This window comes from Falco peregrinus, chromosome 8 (assembly GCF_023634155.1).
Source record: "Falco peregrinus isolate bFalPer1 chromosome 8, bFalPer1.pri, whole genome shotgun sequence".
In the NCBI taxonomy this organism is placed as follows: Eukaryota; Metazoa; Chordata; class Aves; order Falconiformes; family Falconidae; genus Falco; species Falco peregrinus.
In genome coordinates, this window is record NC_073728.1 from 42,833,280 (window position 1) to 42,854,820 (window position 21,541).

General features: G+C 44.8%; 1 protein-coding gene across 6 annotated transcripts in view; it reads left to right on the forward strand.

Moving 5' to 3' along the window:
* Window positions 1-15,653, forward strand: part of GALNT13 (polypeptide N-acetylgalactosaminyltransferase 13) — a 158,486-nt gene extending 142,833 nt beyond the window's left edge. For 4 of the 6 annotated variants that reach the window (XR_008748587.1, XR_008748585.1, XR_003552159.2 and 1 more), the window contains exons 13-16: window positions 5,375-5,404; window positions 7,300-7,498; window positions 11,406-11,445; window positions 11,641-11,753. Coding sequence is in view for 2 of the 6 variants with exons in the window: in XM_055813015.1 (XP_055668990.1) it covers window positions 5,375-5,404; window positions 7,300-7,485 (216 nt within the window). In the remaining 4 variants the exon portion in view is untranslated. Of the gene's footprint in view, window positions 1-5,374; window positions 5,405-7,299; window positions 7,499-11,405; window positions 11,446-11,640 lie in introns of all 6 variants that reach the window. The other 2 variants (XM_055813015.1, XM_055813016.1) reach the window with 2 other exon arrangements.
* The last annotated feature ends 5,888 nt before the right edge of the window (window positions 15,654-21,541 follow it).

The window sequence follows — 21,541 nt, forward strand, 5'->3', positions numbered from 1 at the left end:
GCCAAATGAATACAAAATATGTGTGAATATCTCAGTATTTTATGGCCGAATAGTTTTTCTTTTTCAGTGAGACAGGAAACTTTTGGCTTTTTGGTTGTGTTAGGAGAGATCATGGGGCAGGTCTCGCTGGGTGTGACGCCTGTGGGTGCAGTGTGCGCTCCTGTTCACAGCGCAGCATCAGCATCCTCTGCCCACTGCCGTGCGTGGCTTACTTTTAAAGTGTAACGCTTAAAATACTGAGTTTTCAGACTCTCAAATTGGAATATTTCAAGCTTATCTCAGCAACACCTTAAAGGATAAATTTTGACTATTGAATAAATATTCATTTTAAAAAATACTTTTAATATTATTAAAATCACAGGCCTGTATGTCAGCTCCCCGTTGGGTTCCACGCGCTAGGGGACATTCCCGTGCCCCCTCCAGCTCTCCTTTCCCCAGTGCCAGGCACTGCAAAACACTCTTTTGCTACCAAAAGTGCAGAGAGCAATCCTTCCTGATAAAAACATGTATGTGTACTGCCAGTCGCTTTCCTTTGAATATTTTGGACACAAACTACTGAAAATTACATTCCCCGTTGAGCAGTTTTAATGCTGGATGCCCAACGGTCTGCGCTGATGTGGCTCTGCTACTCTCCGTTTAGAAATGCCAAAGTAGTATGGGCGTATTTCCATGACTGCAAAGGTAGAAACCTGCTGCAAAGCTAGAAGAATACTGATGTATTTAAAAGATGTGCAGTCTTTTAAATATTTCCAACATTTCATAGAAAGAGTTGCTTTTACTTTTCTGCATGGAAATCTAAATTTCTTTCAACCAAATATGCTCTGCTTTACTTTTAACATTGGAAACATCCTGGTTTTTTGTCTTAAGTTTAGCATGAGATATCCACAGCGGAGAAATTCTAAGCAGCTGTGTAAAAACAGAATCAACCATTAGATGGAGCTCATAAAAAAGAAATACACCATTTTTTTACATAAAGGATCTCCGAGGACGGTTTTGCTGTTTGTTCTACAGATAGAAGGCAGCCCCTTGCATTATGTACCTTTTGATTTATTGACAGGAATATTTTTGTTACCAGTTTTACTCTGTGAACGTTCAGGCTTCGGCTTGCAAGCAAACTTCCTTTTGATGGCAGCACTGGTATTTATGATACATTGGTATTAGCGGCGGTGTGCAGTGGTGTGGAGCCCTGGTCCCATCTCCCCTGCATGGGAGGGTGGGAAGGGCACCTCACTCACCCAAGGGCAGACTTGGCTTAGTTTCACTGCCTGGTGATCTCAGACTATTGCAGGAAGCCTCCAAATACATACCTACATGCAGTGTGCTAAAACATACCAAATGTGCACTATTTTTTCCCAAGAAAACAACTGCTTGATGAGATAGATAGATATATATTCTTTTTTTCCCCCCCGAGACAAACAGTTGCAACACATTGCCTGAATAATTTCTATCCATTCATTTGCTTTTCCAGGGAAATATCACTCATCTTTACCTTTCTTTACTTATTCAGAAATAGAATAGAGGTGATGTCTGGTTGTTGTACCATGGTTACAGAGCACATCCCTCCTCCTGTTAAAGGTATTTAGAAGTTAAGACTTGGTAATGGACAGCAGTGCCTTGGCCACATCTGGAGGTACAATGAGAGATGTCAATAATCAAGAAAAAGGGGTTTCTCAATAGAGATTTTCAAACAATTTTCTTTGATTTACATACTGTTATTAAATTTTCTGTAATATTCTAGTTCAGTTTAATTTGTAGTATTTAAATACATAATATATTTAAAACCCACAGAAAGTCTTTTCCAAGAATTTATACGCACCTTAATAATATTACAGTTCTCTAAGATATTCCTAACGTCTATGTTTTCTTCGATAATAAACAAGGAGCTGAGGAGGTTTTGTGGTGGCAATAAGAAAGGTAACTCAAATGCTTTCATACTTATTTGTGGGAGTATGAGATCTGTTTGGTTTGAAGCAGGATATTCAGAAAGGCCCTTTTCCCATTTTATCATACCCAAGTTCTCTGAATTTGTGTGAAATGCTTTTAACACTTACAATTATTAATACGTTTTTACTTGCACTTGAGGTGCAAGTTAACTTGAAACCCTGGAAGTAAATGGCGATGAGAAGGTACCAGCCGGTCTGTCAGAGCAGCGAACGGTTTACCGGAGGAGAGGACAAGACATTTTTCATTTTGGGTCCAAAACTGAGCTGCAGTGGCCGAGCTGAGGGAGTTTAGATATCAGCCCCAGCTTGTGCCCTGGGCCTTTGCCTTCAGGGGTGCTAGATGCCCTGAGCTCTTGTAGTGCAACAAGTGACACAAATAGAAAGAGGGCGAGGAAGAGATCCCGAGGGGAATGAAGTAGGATTAAAATACTGGGAAATACAAAAGAGTTTGCAGAGATGGTCACTGTAGCCCTGTGGCTACCCTTACCTTGGGAAGAGTCAAATAAACTAGGAAGAGACCTGGTTTTCATATGCGGGAAGCCATTCTAAAGTAATTTTTTTGATTAATCTCAATTTTTTTTTTTTTTCCTAAAGAAAACCCCCAAAAACCATGGGAGGAGGTATGGGCACAGCCAAGAGGTGTTACACTTCTGTGCTGAACTTCACCTGGTTTTCAGCATTGGAGGGAGAAGTAGCATTTCCAGCAGTGACCGGGATTCCTGGGCTCCCGGGCGGCTGGAAGCATGGGTTTTGCTCTTCCCTCTGAAGTGTGGGTTTGTATTATCCTTGGTCAGAGGATCTGCTCTTAGGGATGAGTAAGTCAGACGTATGGGTGGGTGTGTAGCTGGATTTTCCAAAGTGTCTAATATCATAAAAAAAGGACACTTGTGTGAATTGTATGGCATAAAATTGTCATGAACCTGTTGGATAACTGCTAATTGAGATAAATCAGTTGATAACTGAGATAAATCAGCTGATAACTGAGATAAATCAGTTGGTCACTGCATGTCAGCAAAGTTATTGAGTGGGAACAGAGTAGTTTGCATCATGTCCTGTAGAGTTAAAATGATGGTGGTGTCTTGATAGGTCATATAAATACTGTAGTACTTGTCAGGGTTTGTACAGCTTTTGGAAAAACCAAACAAAACACCACAGAAATGTCTTTAAATACTTTTTTTATTGAGCAAAAGCAGTTGTGACTAAGGAGATACTATATATTAGCAGATTGCCACAGTTCGTATCACTGAGGAAAATGACATGGTTTTAAAAATTAGAAAAGGTAGATAAATTACCCAGCACGGAAGGGAGCGTTACAGCTCCAACTGATGCTCTTACCTTGAAGAAAGCAAACATTTAAGTTGGTATTTGCAGGGATTATTGGGAAGTCACATACCTCGGTGAACCGTCAGAGTGCTGTGCTATTCTTCCATCTTTCTCCAAAAAAAACCCTTAAAATGTAGTGGTGTGAACCCTCTGCTGAGTGGGAGAACAGAGCTGGAGCGCGACCGGTCTGGCTGGGAGGAGGGGGCTGGGCTGCCGTGGCGGTTGGGGCACGGCAGATTTCAAGTGAGCTGTCCCAGCCGCGGGCAGGGTGCACGTGCCGTGGCAGCAGCGTGGCGGTGCCCAGCCTGAGTGATGGGTGCAGCTATAAAATAATGTAGAAAAGAATAGTGGAGAGTCGGTGTAAGAAGAAAAGCTTTTCGAGTCACTTTGTGTGAGCTTTGCTTGCTTATTTAATCTGCCATATGGACAATATTTACATCAAGCTTAAAAAGCAAGTAGAATTTTTATATTTTTTTTGCAAAGCCCTGAATTAAAAGAATCAGATAACACATTCTCTTTTAATACCCACATAAAATGGAAGTCAGTGTTAAACCAAAGCCACTTGCAATCAAGAAGTGATTTTTTTTGTTGTTGTTCAAAGAGATTGTTCCACAATTCTGGTTTTCAACTTGACTGAGAGGTAACACACAGCGGCTGCGGCTCTGGGGCTGCCAGGGCTGGCCCCACAGGGTCGCCTAAACCTTTTAGTCCATCGCTGCCTCCTGCACGGCAGTTTTCACTGAGCTGTGTCTTTTCCTTAACCCAGTGGGATAAATTACTTTTCATGATACCTGTAGAAGAAAAAAAGAAGCCCAATATTGATATTCATATTTATATAGTTTAAAAAAGAAGCGCTTATAGGCACAACATGCTGATGGTATAGTCTGGGTTTAAGGGAACACTAAATAAAGAAACCTGCTGTCACCAGGAGCAACAACAGCAATGAGCTACAGCCTGCCCATCGCCGAAGGAGCTGTTTCTAGGAGGGGTACCCAAGTCTGGGTGGCTTTCTCTGTTTCTAATGCAAAATGGCTTTTAATACTTCAGGCAATAGTAGTTTACAGCATTTGAAAACATTTTTTTCTGAATGTGTGTATATCTTGGCAGGAAATCCTTTTTTCTCTTCTCTTTTTTTTCCCCTTCTCTTTTTTTTCCCCTTCTCTTTCTTTTTTCCCTTCTCTTTTTTTTCCCTTCTCTTTTTTTTCCTTTCTCTTTTTTTTCCCTTCTCTTTTTTTTCCCTTCTCTTTTTTTCTTCTCTTTTTTATTCCTTCCTCTTTTTTTTTTTTTTTCCCATTATTGAATTGTAATGCTTTTCTTTCCTATTTCTTGAGCAGCACATTAAGATTCCTGGCCCTTTCTCAAGCCGCCCATTACCTCGCAAGGGCAGCTCTATAAATCAGCCATGGCAATGGGATGTGCCACGTTAGAATTTCCCAGCTTTCAAAGGCTTCCAATCAGCAAGTGTTTTATAACGTATTTATAATGCAGAAGTGCTGTTTGCTTTGGAATGGTGGTGGGAAACAAGGTGGCAGATCAGCAGAAAAAGACCTGGGAATTATGATGGGCTGGAGCTGGAGTTGCTCCAATCTTGCTTGTCTAATGAAACCTGTTTTCCCAGTTCTGCCAAATAGTCATTCATTTGGTTTGCCCTCGTTTGGGGGCACTGCTGTTGGTGGACCTATTTGTGCAGGGATTGCATAAAGCTGGTGTTTGGCTGCCAAATAAATCCATCAAGTTGAGGTTGAAAGCTGTGTGGAGCGCGTCCAGGTTCGGACTGGCCCACCTGGAGACTCCTCCCGTGTCCCTCTGACATCAGGCAAATCTCAGTGTCTAAAGCGTGATGAACTCTTCTAATATATAACACACACAAGTGAGCACAGGAAAAAAAATAATGCTGTAAGTACATCACATCTGATAGAAAATATTTCATTTCCCCATGCATGAATAACGATGTCAGGATTTGATCTTGCGTAATTACTGTTATTTGTCACTAAACACAGTGTCGATGCAAAGCTGTTGACTCTGAATTCACAAAGAGTTGAGGGTCTTCACATGTTTCTTGAGTCGCTGTTTGACGCCATTTTCCCTTTTTCCCCCCCTTCCATCAGTACGCTGGTAAATGGGAATATAGCTTCGAGGTAAGTTTGGTAAGGACCGAAGGTGCTGTACCAACCCCCCACATAGCGCATCTCTCGCTCGCCCCTCTAGCAGTGCTGTGTAAAAGTGACGTGCCTTAGTGCCTTTCCCTAGATACTACTGCAACGTGCCAAACTTGTTTGTTCAGGTAGCTGCTATACGGTGTCAGGCTGCCAGTGTTTTATACAGACATCGATAGAGAAAAGCCACGTTCCCCAAGATACGGTGTAAAAAATGGTGGGGGAGAAGCTCATGAGCACGTGGACACAATGAAAGTGAACAGCTGGCTTGCTTCTTGGGTGTACTTCAGCATCCCTTTCCATTTCTGTTCACCACTGATGTAACCACATATTGCATCATCAGCGTCACATTGGCTGGTCTGCATCCTTCAAACAATTGCAGGCTTTGTGGCTGTTGCTGTTCTTAAAGTTATGGGGCCAACTGGAGTTAGCATAGTCGAACTAAAAGCATAAGAGCTTACGGTTGAGTTTTGAATATCCCTATAAATTGCAGTCTTATTACCAACTTCTACCACAAAAAAATATGGCCGGTAATCTGACTATTCTGATAAATTGCAGCCTTGTTACTATGTATTTGAAAGGACCTGGATCTTAAAAAATGAGTAGGGAAAATATTGCAGGGTTTTTTATTAATTCTAAGAGAGTGGTGCTTAATAAAATGAGGGAAGGGGACAAATGATCTCTTGCTTCCATTACTATAGAATTTCCAAAGTCAGTGCAGCCTTGCTGGTGGCTGTAAGTTAAACTTGCTGTCCCATGGGCCAGGGAAAAGAGTCTGGTCCAATTACACAGCTTAGTACTATTTATACCCATGTGAAGAATCTACTTTAGATTCTAAAGAAATTTAGACATTTAATACAATAGAAATGTGCAATAGAGAGAGATAGTTACATTTCAAAGTAATTTATTTATGTACCTCTGTTTTCCCTCAAAAGAATAGCAGACAGAAGTGAACATGAAGCAATAATGCATAATGAAACAAACCCAAGCATTGATGCTCACACTGGTTACTCAAAGTGACATTATAAGGACATTTATTTTTGATATTTTTAGTGACCTCTTTATATGTACGTTACTTTTTCCCTTACGAAACCAAAACCACAGAGCAGGAGAGGGTGAGGGGGCAGCAGCCGGAGCATTCCCAGCCTCCCAGGCAGCAGCAGACCTGGGCACCCACGGTGATCCCAACAGCTGGCTGCCGCAGCTTCAGGCAGAATTTAGGGAAATAAAAGCTCTCCTCCATCTCAGACAGCCTGGTATTGGCATGATAAAGGAAGGTCTGAAATCATAGTTGGCAAAAAATTCCTGTCTTCTTATAGGGAAATGTTTAATTCATTATATTTTTCATTTAGTAATGCTAGAGTAGGCTTCAGGATGATTATTACAGGGTGTTACTACAGTGGGAACACAGTCCCTGCCCAAACCTTGCTGTGCAATGGGAAATGGTGATTGCAACTAGGCAGCATGAATGCAGGGGGAGGATTCAGAGGCACACTTGGGTCTAAATTGCAAAATGTAAAGTGAATTTACATTTCTCAATGTGGTCTCATTGCTGGTGTCTTTCATTCACAAAAGGTCTCAAGTGGACCAGTCCCTCAGAGCAGAGCAGCGAGAACATTTTTTGTGAAGCTAAAGCTTAGTTCATGACTATGCCTATTTATGTACGTGGAAGGGGGTGTAAGCTAGCACAATTTGCCTACAATTTGGCACCAGAACATTCACAGGCGCAATTAGCCATTAGTGATTCCCATAGGAGTGCTCTTAGCTGTATCTGGTTCATTGCTGTGGCTGTTTAATCAAACTGTCTATTGCTTTTTCCTTTGTTTGTCTTTGTCTTTGCTGGTTTCATTTACTTTTACCGTTTTTCTGTCACGCAGACCCATACATTTCTTCATATAATCACGCAGTCCTGCCTGACACTAAGCAGGATAGAGGATGGCACCCATGGTCCCACTGTGGAGGTTTGCAATGGCAGCCCCTTGCAGATGTGGATGCTAAGAAACTACACCAGGCTGGAAGTCTTTAGAAAGATTTTTTACAGCCCCACTGACTATTTCCTTTAATAAACAGTTGGAGGTTGGTATTAAAAAGCAAATACAGCATGTAACGGTTCAAGCTATTCCCAGAAAAATGCTTTTCCATTTTCTGCCTATTAAACTCAGCTGAATTTCCTTTCTTGTTTTTTCAGATGATTATATGGATATATGGTAGTATATATGTTTAATGTTCATTATTGTTATTTAATATTAGTTATTGTTAGCTATCATTATTTATGCCTAATTTAGGATTAATTCGGCTGCCTTGATCTATTGATGTCAATGCGATCATTACTGTTTGTCATAGCTGAAGATTTGGTCCCTATTCCGAGACACATATGTAATGCCAATTGCATGATTATTTTTCAGGATTTTGAAATTTCATTTTGAAAATTCTCTGTTTTAAGTAATTCAACCCTAAAGGTATTAGTCAAGGAGAATTTCAAAGCATCAGCAGATGTTTTTTGAGGTATTAATCACTGAAGGAATCAAAACCTTGTGCCAGCTCCCGTTCTCTCCCGGGCAGTTTTGCTGGGCAATATAAGGGATAGTGATGGGGCAGCACCTGCCCAGGGGTGCAAGCTGGAGTTGCTCTCATTTCTTACCTGCTCCCCAGCCAAGTGGTGTTACCTTCCCGTCCAAACGCATCCTGTTGAAACTGGGAGACTCTCGTTAGTGGCAGACCCCTCGTGACGGCCACTGGCAGGGTCTTGGGGGTGATGTGGCGTTTCAGCCAGTGCATTGCCGCTGATGATGGGCAGCACGGCCATGGGGCCATGTCCTGCCCTGCTCAGACCCTCCCTGCAGACGCTACTTCAAGAAACAGCGTTTTTTATTTTCTGAGTACCTCTTCTGCTAGAAACAACATTTTGCTGTTTTTCTTTTTTTGTGTCTTTCATTCACAAAAGTCACTTTTTAAAGCCGAGGACTTTTGCTGGTATTGCCAATCTCTAGAATGCCCGCTAGAGTAAAGCAGTGCTGGAGGAAAGGATCTGTGCTCCATCACTTTGCCATAATGTGTTCAGAGTCTTCACTCATCAGAGCTGTTATTTGCATACATTTGTTGAGCGGGGAAACGACAGAGCTTGCTCCCATGCATCTGTGTGTCTGTGCAGCTAGCTCTGCACTCATGCGTGGGTTCTCATGTTTGAGTAAAATAAAAATTTTAGGCTGGCTCGTATGAATATCATATTGCCTAGTAATTAATTGTTTTCCAAGCAAACGAGACCTTTTTTATAATAGCATAAATAATGATAGCACACAGAAATAAAAAAAAAAATTATGAGACGGTTGAAAATCCCAATGACATGGTAATCTAGCACAAAATTATACACTGAATAAAAGGGAACAGCTGATGGAGGCAACAGCAGCATTTATAGACTTGTTTGCATTTCTGGTTATAGTAGAAAATGATAGCAGCTTAATTGCACTTAAAACAATATAAGTGAAGAATCAGTGATGCTTTGAGCAGTGCTATTTAGTAAACAAGCTACTTCTGTTAGCACTACTAATTCTTTCCTCTTATAATTAGAGGAAAAAATGCCTTATATTCATCATTGAATGCATATCAAATGGCCCCTCAGTGATTTGTTATAATATCTGCAGGCTTTTCTTCGAGAATTGCATAATAGTTTGTTTTAAACTGAGGAGCAAATCTCTAGGGACAAGCTGTTGAAAGAATATTCATAATACAAATTAGGAGTGTTAATATGTGAAATGGCAATCGGGTATGAACTGTGGTGTAAAATTCTGCAGCACAATAGTGCAGGTATATGCTTGGGTAGTAAAACTGTGTCGCCTGTTGGCCATGTGAACATTTCCCAGCAGTTTAATTGAAACACCAGACAATAGTTGCCTTTTTTTTTTTTTTTAATATGAAGGTACACAGAGCCTGCATCAGAGGCATTAGTTGCTAAAATGACTCCTTATTTGCATAACTTTGCATTACAGTAGTGCTGTTCATATGGTGATATAGTAGTATCAGTAGTCATGGGTGTGCGCAGTGGAGCGAGCAGCCTCCACCGCCCTGGTACCCGCTGTCTGGCTGGGAGAGTTCTGCAGTGCTGCTGCTCCAAGGCTGCGGGTCGGGCTGTGCTGGCGCAGGCTGGAGTCTGCCTTTCTCCCTTCGCTGGGAGGCTGCGGGATTTTTGTTCCCCCGTTTGTTCCCCGGTTTGGTCCTTTGCATGGTGTTTGGCATCAAATCAGTCTCTGCTCCACCGGAGGATCTGCAAACAAGAGCTCAGTCCAGAAATCACCCATTCCCTTATATATATACTATATACACTATATATTATATATATGCACACTATATAATATATGTAGTATATAGTGTGTATATATTCTATATACATTATATAATATATGTAGTGTAGTGTATATATATTATATATACACACTATATAATATATGTAGTATATAGTGTGTGTATATATATTACATGTACATTATATAATATATGTAGTATAGTGTATATATTATATATGCACTATATATGTAGTATATAGTGTGTGTATATATATATATAAAATACAGGGTTATAATCCCTGTGGAGCTGCTGTACAGCAGCTCAGACCTCCTGGGACAGCTGTACCTGGATCATGAACCAACCTGTGTAGCTTGTTGGCCGTTTTTAAAAGGAATGGAAGGCGAGGGTCCATGAGATCCATGGGGCGGTGAGGCGGGCGCAGGACGTGTCCCACGGCAGGCAGCAGACCTCTCTCTGCCTTAGCAAACAGCACACAGAGGAGCGGGTCTGTGCAGGGAGCCGAAGCCTGTGAGCTCTGGGTCTTGCGGTAGGAGATGGGTGCTCATGCTGGGTTTGCCCTGCCAAGCCTGTGGCATGGCCTTACAGCCGTGGGGGAGAGGAGCCAAGCTTTAAAACACCGAGAGACAAACTAAACAAAGGCTGAAATCATCAATTTCTGATGTAGGTGCTGTAGCAAGCCCAGGTGTTTGCTTTGGAAGGGCTGAGCTGGTATCGAAGGGGCAAAGCCATCGCTGGCCGTGGTGCGTAGCCGTCGTGCCGTGCCAGAGCCAGGCAGGGCTTGGCTGGAGCAAACCCCACTGCCCACCAGGCCTGGAGCCCTGGCCAGGCAGCGAGGGGGGCTGGGCTGGGGGGGGCATCCAGTGACGTGGGCCCCAGCCCTGCCAGCACAGATCCAGCTGCATCCTCAGCTCTACGGGGACCACCGCCGTAGCGGGATCTGCAGCACTGCGCTCCCCTGGCTCCCGCATGGTTCAGCGTGTGCGTTACACCACCGTCACAGGCACGCGGCGGTGACCTAACCTGTATACAGGTGCACGGGCAGATTTGCCTATAATACAGTTTTCATTGCTTTTTCAGACCTTTTCAGAAATAGTATATTGGTAAATGCAACACTTCATATATGGCAAAGGCATTTCAGGTGTGTGCTCAGTTGCTGTGATTTTGGGTGTAAACCCCCCCACCCCCCCGATGAACCCTGGAGGAGTGATGGAGAGATCACCTGCTGCTCAGCTGCAAAGGTGCCTGTCTTGTTTTATCTAAGTACCAGCTTCATGTTTAACTAACCTTGATCTCTTCATGAACATGTTCTCCCAATGCTTTCAAACAGTAGATGATTTCTTTCTTCAAAATAAGTTTTATTTCCTATTGTCCCCTTCTACCCTCCCATTCCTCAGACATACGGTGTCATGTGGTAGGAACAGAAAGGAACAGATGTCCCAAAGAAGAAAAAATGTATTGGAAACAAAAGAATTTTCATCTGTGTGTTGCCATTGTTTGTGTAATACTTAGCAGATTTATTTCCATCAGCAGTTATTTCTGAGCTAACAGTGCCCTGCTTGGAAATGCACATGCGTTCAGGTTGTTGGAGACTAAGCTCCTTAATCCTGTTGCTTTACAATAATATTTCCTTGCACTTATTTTGTACTTTTCTGTTGCACGGGTTTGTTGCTGGGCTCGGCAGAGGCGCTCCCTCCCCAGGTTGCCTGGCCAGGTGTGAGAAGGTGAGCTGGGCACCCTGTGCAGTGGCCGGTGTCATGGTAGCCATCCCGTAGAGCTGTGTGAGTGGTACCCAGGGATGAGCACCTGTCCCGTGTCTTGTGTAGTGACTAGAATAACACTGAAATAAGACTGAAAATGCGCTTACTGTTTTTCAGCCTTAATTATCTTGCTGCAACTTTTGTGCTTCTCTGTTGCAGAAGCTCACCCTGAGGCACATCAACAGCAACCAGTGTCTGGATGAGCCGTCAGAGGAGGACAAGATGGTTCCCACCATGAGGGAGTGCGGTGACAGCCGTTCCCAGCAGTGGCTGCTGCGCAACATGACCCTGGGTGCCTGAAGTCGGCGCAGACCCGCTGCCTCGGCCAGGATGTCCTGCTCCTCCTCCTCCCCTCCTCCTTGCTGAGGACAGTGGTGCTGAAGCCCTCTCCAAACACCGGCTGTCGGAGCAAAGCCACAGTGTGTGTGTGGGGCGGTCTTTGATGTGGCAGGTCTCCATGTGCCCCTTTGAAACCTGGGACTGTTCAGAAGAAGCTCATCTGAGTCTATAAATCAAAACGTGCTGTTACCAACACAAACGTGCTTCAAAAATGGTTCCAGAGAAACCTCTCTAAACCCTACATCAAAGAGGTTGGGATGGAGAGTGTTTTCTGTGTGTCACACACCACAGCGGAGAAGTAACCCGATATAAAATGCCTTATGATGCTAACTGGCAGTGGGAACCGTCCTGGCAGGCATCTCCTGAGCTGGATGTGTTGGTGCTGGTCTTCCTTGGCAACGTGGTGGGAATATTTGCTGTTCTCCCGTGTCGAGTGGGACTCGGTGGATAACCACACTGAGCAGCAATGTTGCCAGACAGAGGGAAAGCTTAGTGGTTTGTGCCAGGCAAAAAAAACCACCATAAAGGATCCTGTTGTTTGAAAAGGCAGCAAAACTGAGCAACGACTGCACTCAGAAATTGAAATTAAATCAAATGAGGCAACAGCAAAAAACAGCAGCAGCATTTAGCAGGAGTGATGCACGTGGGTACCTCAGACCAGCGCAGGCGAGACTGTCCTCGGCTGTGGGAAGGGAAGTGGCTGAGGCTGACACCGGGGCAGCTGTGGGGGGGTTGCAGGTGGAGGCACCACACACTGGCCCTCTGAGACCACTGGAGACCGTGAGTCAGTCTGAACTTGATCCATAGCTGCTACCCTTAAGCATTAGTGCATAGCTGCATCCCACCCAGGACACAGCCCAGAGCTTCATCCCTGGATCCCCGATGCACAGAGGATAAAACTGCATCGACTCTGCCTTCTGGGCCCAGATGTTCTTGCTTCGATAGCAATGAGAGATGCTTATTTTTATTTTTAATAATTTTGTGGCTTAATCATTTTGTTAGCATGGTTATGAAAAACGTGCTGATGACACGCAGTCGTGTCGGAGGTATTGCAGGAACTGAGGCCTGTGGTGGGGTGTGGGGAAGGGTCCTGTACGTAAGGGTGACATTTCCTATATGTACTGGTGACATTTCCTTTGGTGACCCCAGCAGCATGCACTCCCCAAAATGCATCTGTTGCACGATGGGTTGGGCAGGGGTTTTGGCAATAGTCTGTAACGTCCCGTTGCCGAGAGGGGCCACGGGGGCTAAATCACAGGGCAGCAGCCGCAGCGTAATTCCAGCACGGGTAAGTGGTGAAATGGTTTCCCATTATTTCACTCACAGCTCCTCAAAAGGTCTGTTTATGCACTAGGTCATTAAAAATTATGGTATTTTCTGTATAATGCTCTGGTTGTTACGGATTAATAGTGTCATATATGTATGTATTATAAATTTATAGATCATCCATATTTTCTTGATACACATCATTAAATGAAAAATAGAAGGATATTAAATTGGAAAAGTGATTGCTGTGCATGCATGGGAGCTAGAGTATCACGGATTAACTCACATTGGAAGCTCATCTAGTCCAGCCTCCCTGCTCAGTGGGGTCAAACACTTCCAGTTCTCAGCTTCAGCTTGCCACAGAGGAACACAACATGGCTTAGAAGCTGGTGAAACGGGAGAAGGCTGAAATGCTGCTTCACAGAAAGAGCGTGCAGACACCATGAAAAAATTTAGACACCAGTCTCCATGCAGAAAAAAAATGAATAAATTGTCTCTTCTTCTCCTTTGCAAAGGCTTTCACCACGTGCACAGCCACTCGTGCCGGTAAGTCGTGTGGGCAGGCACTTGGCTTCTGCATGTCCCTGCAGAAGTGAGTGTTGTGGAAGGTCCTGCAGCATCCAGGAGCCTCAGGAGGGGGTAGCTGGGGGTGCCGTCTGTTCGGGGGCTTCTTGACGTCACAGCTGGAGGGTCATGGCAAATGCAGCTGTCTGGGCTTTGAGGTGCAATCTCAAAAAAAGATGAATAAAATGATATTTCTCTTTAGAATTACTATAAAGGTTAATACTCCTATGAAGTGTGTAATCCCTTGGCTAAGATAGGAAGCTTGCAGTGTTTGGGTATGGTTAGTGCCTGCCCTGCTGTGTCCCTGCTTGGGGGGGGAAGGAAGGGAGGAGCCCTGTGTTGGATGGTACTTATTTAGGGGCAAGCATCCCTCACAGCCGCAGCAGAAGTATTGCTCTAGGTCTTCTGTGTGTTAGCAGGATGGCCCGCCATTTAGAAATTATGCTCAGACCTAGAAAAAAAGCACTGAAGTACCGGTTTCACTCCAGTCATGGTGAGTTTTTCCATGGGCTTTGAAGGGTGGATCCTGGATTTACCCCCTCGGTGAGGATACAGAAGCCCCGTGAGTCTCATTGCAGAGGAATCTCACACGAAGCCTCACCTGTGGAGCGTGCGGTGGTGATGGTGAGGGTGCCTTAAATGCAGATACAGCATCAGAGGTGGGAAATGATGGGGTTTGGCAAATGAATGTAAGTTACTGCGCTTGGGTCCCTGCCCTTCCTCCTGCTGCTGAATTCAGGTGTTGCCTTGGCAAGCAATTTGGGCTAAAATAATTTAAAATAGCTCGTTCGGTTGCCTCTGTTGGTGAGTGTCTGAAGCTCAGTACCCACAAACAGACCACAGCCAAAAAGCATCGGTTGGACTTTGTTTCCCCATTTATACAATATCTCAGAAAGTTGCCAGGAGGATTGACTTCTATTTGCAAAATGTGTTTAAAATATAAAGACTCCTACAAGTGCTGAGTATTTGTTGTTTTCACTGTAAAAGTGTGGCTGGTTCTCCTGTTTTTTAAGACTGGCTTGGATGAAATGGGAGTGAGCTGTAATGCTAGGTGGCATTGGCAGACCGAATGGTTTGAAGAGTAAGTTGAACCATAAATGCTGTAAAAAGTTCCTTTCGATCTCCTGGTACCTTCAGGTGATGAATGGAGGCAGGGAACCCAGGTACGACCCCAGAACTGAAATAGGCAGTTGGATCAATCGACCCAGATGGGTTTCTCTGCCGATACCTATTTCCCAGTCGCCAGGAGGATTTATTGAGTTCTTGCACTCTGATAGGAACAAATAGCGCTTTGAAGAAAAGCTGCAAAACCACGTTCTGATTTTTTTTATTATTATTATTTTATTGGAAATGGGAGATCTCATCTGATCCTGTGCCCTTGGGCTGCATCTCGTGGGGGTGCTGGGCAGAGCCTCGCGCCAGGTGATCCTCGCAAGGTCAGAGCACAGCTGGTGAGCCCACACCATGCGTAACCTGCTGCTCGCCACGAGCCGCTACCTGGTCCGACGGCACTGAGCAAACACCAGCAATGTGATTTAACACTTCTGTGGCTTCCCATGGGCCATGCTTACCCTCCAACGTGTAATAACGTCCATCCAGACTCATTGCTCCGACACGTGGCCACCCCCCTTGTATTTTTATTTTTTTTTTATTATTATTTTTTTCTCCACGAGCACATATCCAGCACAGCTCGGCAAAGCAGTGCCTTGCCAAAAGCCCACGGCACCCTGAGATCATACACAGTTTATTTGAAAAATGTTGGTATTCTGCTCAGGTGTTTACCGAAGCAGCCAAAGACTGAGGTGGGTAGTTTGGAGGATGTGCTTGCAAAAGCTCCTGAATAAGTGCTGGGAAGACAAATTTAAATTAGAGTTATGAAAGTAGATTGTGGATAAAGAATTGCACATTTTAAATGTTGTAACGGTTATGAAATGGCATACTGGTACTCTTTGCTGTACATTTAAATATTTATACAGTTTTGTAGAATTAAAATATACTGGTTTAGTTTTCTTCTGGTGTGTTTGTCTTTTTCCAGATGTTCTGATATTTTAGATGGTAAAGTGATGCTATCTGCTAAAAAAACCCAAACCATGAAACCTCTGTATTTTTAGACCTTTTATTTGCACATACAAGGTCAGGAATAGGCAGCGGAGCCGTCCCAGCTGTGGTGTGAGTGATGGAGAGGTGAGCGTAGGGAACTGCAGCTGGGCAGGTTGGCACAGCTGTGCTCAGCTATTCCCCAGCTGGACTTTAAGGCTCAATTTTCCGGACATCCCCTGAAAAACACTGTCATGTAGGAAAGCTGAGCTCGGCCATGCATCGGATAGACTCCGAGGGAGCAGGCCAGGATCCACGTCTCACACTTGGACTCCTAGATTTTGCCCTGCTGTGCTAGATATTGTCCAAATGCTGTGTTAATTGTCCATGTTCCGGGGAAAAAAGTAGTAATTCAGTGGGAAATGTGTGTTCTCTGTGTAAATCCTGCTTCAGCTCCCCCTGCAGCGGGCACAGAAGGGCCAGGTTGGATGGCTGCGTATTGCGGCTGGGTTGCGATGCTGCACATCCCTCGGCTCACAATGCTGCCTGACTGTTGAGCTGTAAGGAAAAGAAAGTGTCTGGTTATATATTACAGATAGTACGTGATGCCAGTAACAGGGCTTTAGTCTTATTTTGGTGCTCAGAGGATTTTGGTTTTTTAAGTCATGTCTTGAAGCCTGAGGCAGCTGGTTAAGTTCTGGTAAGAAGGGAGGAGGGGGAATATTTGAAAAACAGTGTATTTATAAACATAAATGAGAATTAATCCTCAGGAGACTGAGAGGGAGAGACCAGGTAATGTCATCGCTGCAGTGGAAGTGATTCTGAGCAATGTTAGCAGAAATAACGGTATGCCAATATTGACCTACCGCAGATTTTACTGTTAATTGCTGGACAAAATCAAGCCTTTTTGTTACTAGGCGTACAAAAAGTTCAGCAAAATGGTGAGAGTGTTTGAAGCGATAGAAGGTTATGTACCCTTCAGCTGCATTATCTTAGAGTAACTGACAAAGAAATAACATTAAAGATGATAAACTTTTTTATAATAACAATTTTAGATGAGTTTTATAATTCATCTTTCTACAGTGCACCAGTGTACTTTGATCAACTAAGTCACAAAAGTACTACGTGTTAATATCTCATTTAACAATATTATGTCCTTCCAGAGTAGCATCCTTGCTCCTGCAACTACAAAGAAAAATAAACTTAAAACCTTTTTATCAAAGTTTATTTGCTTCAGGTTGTCTTCAGATAAATAGGTGTTTGTGTATTTGTTTCTGATGAACTGCAGTTGATATAAAACATTCGTCGCATATGTGCGATTAAAAAAATGACTGTCAAGTTTCTACTCTGATTATTAAACAAATTTGCACAGAAGCAATTAACTGTAGAGCTTATGTTAATTATAGTATGTGAATCATTTAAATTAATCATAAAATAATCTATTTGTGAGTAATGAATGCAGACATAGAGGTTTGGGTTGTTTGGTTTTTTTTGCATTTCTCAGAAATGTTAATAATTAGGATTGATTATAGAGCTAAAATTACAGTGAGGGGAACAACCTACATCTTGTTTTGCTTAAAACCTGTCTGTGATTTTATCGGTTCTTTTGAGGTCTGTTTAAGGGTTCTGCAGAGCCACCAGCCACGGATGAAGCCCCGCCAGGTACCGCTGGGGGTTAAGGACAAGCCCTGTGCCTCGGCACCGCTGCCACCCGCTCAGGCTTGCATTTCAAGCCTGAACTGGGAAGGATTTTTGCAGACTAAAGGTGGTAGGACCTGCCCTAAAACCCACGTGCTGGCAGCTTGCCAGCCAGTGGGACTGGGTATCACAAGTTTTGGGACTGTTTCTGTAAATTCAGGTTATAAGTAATTGGCTTAATCATTTTATTATGACACTGGCTTTTTTCAGAGCTATTACTGGCGATGTCTTGTGTCATTGGGTGGGCAGGTGGGGAAACCTGACGTGAAACGTTTGGATGTGAAGTCAAGCAGACACAAACGTTCAGATTTCTGAGCTGATTAAATCTCTGTTGGCTGTGTAACCTCAATGGTTACAAAGCATCTCTTCCTGTTACTTGACGCAAACATTTTTGATCTCAACAGTATAAAAACCTCAATTTGAAGACCACATTTTATTTCACTTTTCAAAAAAAAGTTATTTTCTTTATTTGTTTCCAGGTCATCCCACTTGCAGTACATTCAGAAGAATAACACTAATTATTTTCCAGGTTTACCTGTGAATTAAATGTTTATGGGCTGCATCTTAATGTCCTGTGTTTGCTTTGCCACTACGGTGCATTTTAATTGACGCTGATCTCTCTGCATCCCGCAGTACACGAGGCGGGCGGTCGCAGAGCTGGCTGCTGGCAGGTGGGAGATGCCGTTTACCATTATTCCCGCATAACGTGCGTCTTTGTGTCCCTCGCCCTAGGACCTTCAGCCCTGGGAGCACTAACCAGTGCTGGCAGCACCGCAGCCTGTCGGTTTGTTTGGGGCCGCTCCTGGGTTTCCCGTGCTCCTCCCTGGAGCTTTGGTGGTGCGGGGCCGGGGAGGCAGCGGAGGGAAAGCACCACTTGGTGTGCATGCAGCTGTGTCCCAGCCACGGGAGGGGATCGCTGGAAAAGGGAACAGAGCTTTAAAAGCGGGAAAATTCTGTAAATTTTAACCGGTTTTGAATTTCAAAGAAACCAGCAGAGAAAAGGCGATCCTTTTCCTGGAGGGCAAACAGCAGTGGGGGTCACTGACGGCACTGCTGCAAGGTCCTTATCGGCAGCTGGGCTTTCCTCTGCTGGGGAATCCAGCGAGCCGCTGAGGGAGAGCAAGGGTGTGCTGTGCCAGGGGATGCGGAGGGGTCCCTGCTCTCGCCTCGGCTAGCAGGGTTCATTCAAGCCGAGCCAAGTCACGCGGCTTGTTGGCGTGAAGTTGGTGGCACAAAGCTGTATCGTTAAGAGGGTACGCTGGTGCAGAACTTACTCACATTGGCTACCCCTGCAATGGCCGAGGCTCTCCTAAGGGTGGAAGCCTGCTGAGAAAGGGCACCTATGGACACAGCAGGCAAAGGGAGTTCAGGTTCTGCGGAGGAGGCTGTTCCATATGGATGTCCCCCTTTCTGCCCACCAGCGCTGCAGATGGTGCTGTTTTGTTGGCTAGGAACGCATGAGTAGCAGGTTTGGTCCTGCACATCTGATGTAATTCATCTGCTTGAAGGTCATAGGCACTGACCAGGAACAATTCAGTTCACCTCTGCTGCTGCCCTGGTAACATCACCCACATGGCCTGCAGGGCTGAATCTGCCACAAGGCTTGACTCATACAGGAAGGGGTTAGATGGGTGCACTATAATTCAATTTTCATTAATACAGAGAATTTTTCCCTTTAACCATTATCCTTCCATTGTGTAAATAGCCCTGGATAACATACTGCGTTCTGCCTGCTGCAGAGTAAATGTGCGAGTTCCAACGTAATGCTTCCAGCGGGGCGTTGTGGCAGCGTGGGCAGTAGAGCTGTGGTGACGGCGCAACCAGACAGGCAGCAAACCACTGGCTGTGCCGCTCCTTCCAGCATGCTTCCCATGGCTCAGCCCTGCGTGGGTTGTCCTGCTGGCAGGAGATGCTTTTATCCAAGGTGAGCCCTGGCGCACCAGGAGCCGCTGCAGACTCCTGTAAGCAGGTCATCACCAGAGACAAACCTGTGATGGGTCAGGGACAAGTGCCAAGAGAGCCACTCCCAGGTGAATGGAAATTTCTTACTGTTCTGAGCCCTTCCTCCCTTGCCACAATAATTATTTAAGTAAGTTTTATGTGTTTTGTCCCAGGAAGTGCTGGCAGGAAAAGTGGAATTCAGCTTCCAGCCCCGGGAAACGTTGCATTTCAAATGAGACAAACTTGTCGGCTTCGGTTATAGACCAAAAATGGAGTAACTTCTCCTGCCCTGTGCATGGTAAATCCTAATTTTGGTAGGAGCCCTCATGTTTAAAGAGCAAATACCATCTCTATGATCTTTCTGTGGATTTGGGGCTGGCACGTGTAAGGAGCTGCGAAAGCGTTTATGGCACGATGCCACAGCACCTTTCACCTGTTTCTGCCAATGAGTTGGAGACAGAATCCACAGCACCTTTAGGAGGTGTGTCGGGCTAGTGGGGACACTGTGGCCCTGGTGGGGATTTCAGCTCGCTCGAGCCCACACGCCCCATCTCACCCCTTTTCTGCTCTCCATGCCCATGGCCATGCTCTCCTGCAGACCCTCCGGCTCACCCCAGTGAGAGAGGGTGTAATAGCACAATAATAATATTAGTTTCTGACAAGAACATCCATCTAAGTTTGCTAGCAGGTTTTTTTCTATCCTGCCTCGATATTTAATTGGACTTGTACAAACTCCTAGTGTTTTCACACACACCCCCAACACAGTACAGCAGCCTGCCAGCCCTGTGGGCTTCAGGCAGAAACCAAGCTTGCTGGCAATTGCGAGTAGCTGGAAATTGGGTCAAGTCTCTTTGATGGGATGGCATTATTGAAAAGTGTTTTAATTTTTCTGTTTAGCAAGGATTATACCAAATTTTGTATTGTTAAAGATACAAATCTTCTCACCTAAGGTATAAAGATTTAGAGGGAAATAAATCCAGGGTGAGCAGAATGTTGGACTTGGTGACCCCGCAAGGTCCCATCTGACTTGAATTGTATAAGCCTGTTAAAAAAGCTACAAAAAGTGGTGTCAAGGGAGGGTATTTTAACAACTGCCTGTGCTCTTTCTTTACAAAAAGCTGTTCTTGCTAGCAGCTTACGTACTGCAACTGCTCAATGTTGTCAGTGAAATTTCTTTAAATCAAAGAATCACAGACTCACAGGACAGTTTGGGCTGGAAGGGACCTTAAAGCCCACCTAGTTCCCAGCCCTGCCCCAGGCAGGGACCCCCCCAGCCCAGGCTGCTCCCAGCCCCATCCAGCCTGGCCTGGAGCACTGCCAGGGATGGGGCACCCACAGCTGCTCTGGGCAGCCTGGCCCACCGCCTCGCCGCCCTCACGGGGAGAGGTTCTTCCTGATAACTGATCTGCATCTGTCTTTTTTTGTTTAAAATCTACCATCTTTCAATTTTACTTTTCCATTGGTGATGGAAACCATGACCCCATGGCTGAGGACTGCAGGAGGGGGTCGAGCTGCCTGGTCCCCGCACCCGCACAGAGCCCAGCTGGGGGCTGGATCCTGCAGCCCCCTGGCAGGGAGCTCACCCCGGGCTGTGCTGGTGGCTGTCCTGCTGGCTCTCCTGGGATGGCTGCAAGCTGACATCCTCCACCGGCTCCAGCAGCGACTTCTCACAGGTGTATTTTTGGCAGCAGGGTGGCTTCGGGGGACTTTTCTTCTGCTTCAGATACAAGGGGGTTTCTGCAAACACATGAGATCACCTATTACTTGAACGTAACACAGGCTTCATGTACTCATCCAGGCGAAAGTGCTTTTCCCCCGGGTCCTTTTTTTTGTTGTTTTGAGTATGGGGTGGTTTTTTTTTTCCTACAGAAAACCAGGTTTTAACATTGTTAAAAAACAGGTTTAACATGTGTAGGGAAACAGGACGTCTGTAGGAGAGTGTCTGCCTTGGCTGATTTTCTGCCTTTTTCTCCTTGTTACCAGAGTGGGAGGCTCAAGATGCGATACCAGCAAGGAGGGATCATGCTGTAGGGTGTGTGGTATTGCCTGAGAGCTGTGGCATCTTTAGAAATACACGGTGTTGAGTAGTGGCAGCTTATTCTCCAAAACAGAGAGGCTGGATTCTCTTTTCCGCAGAGGAGTGTTTCTGACCCCTGGCTCAGTGTGGTGTTTTGCTTTGTTGCTCTTCAAAGAGACAACGAGGTGGTTTTGTCCA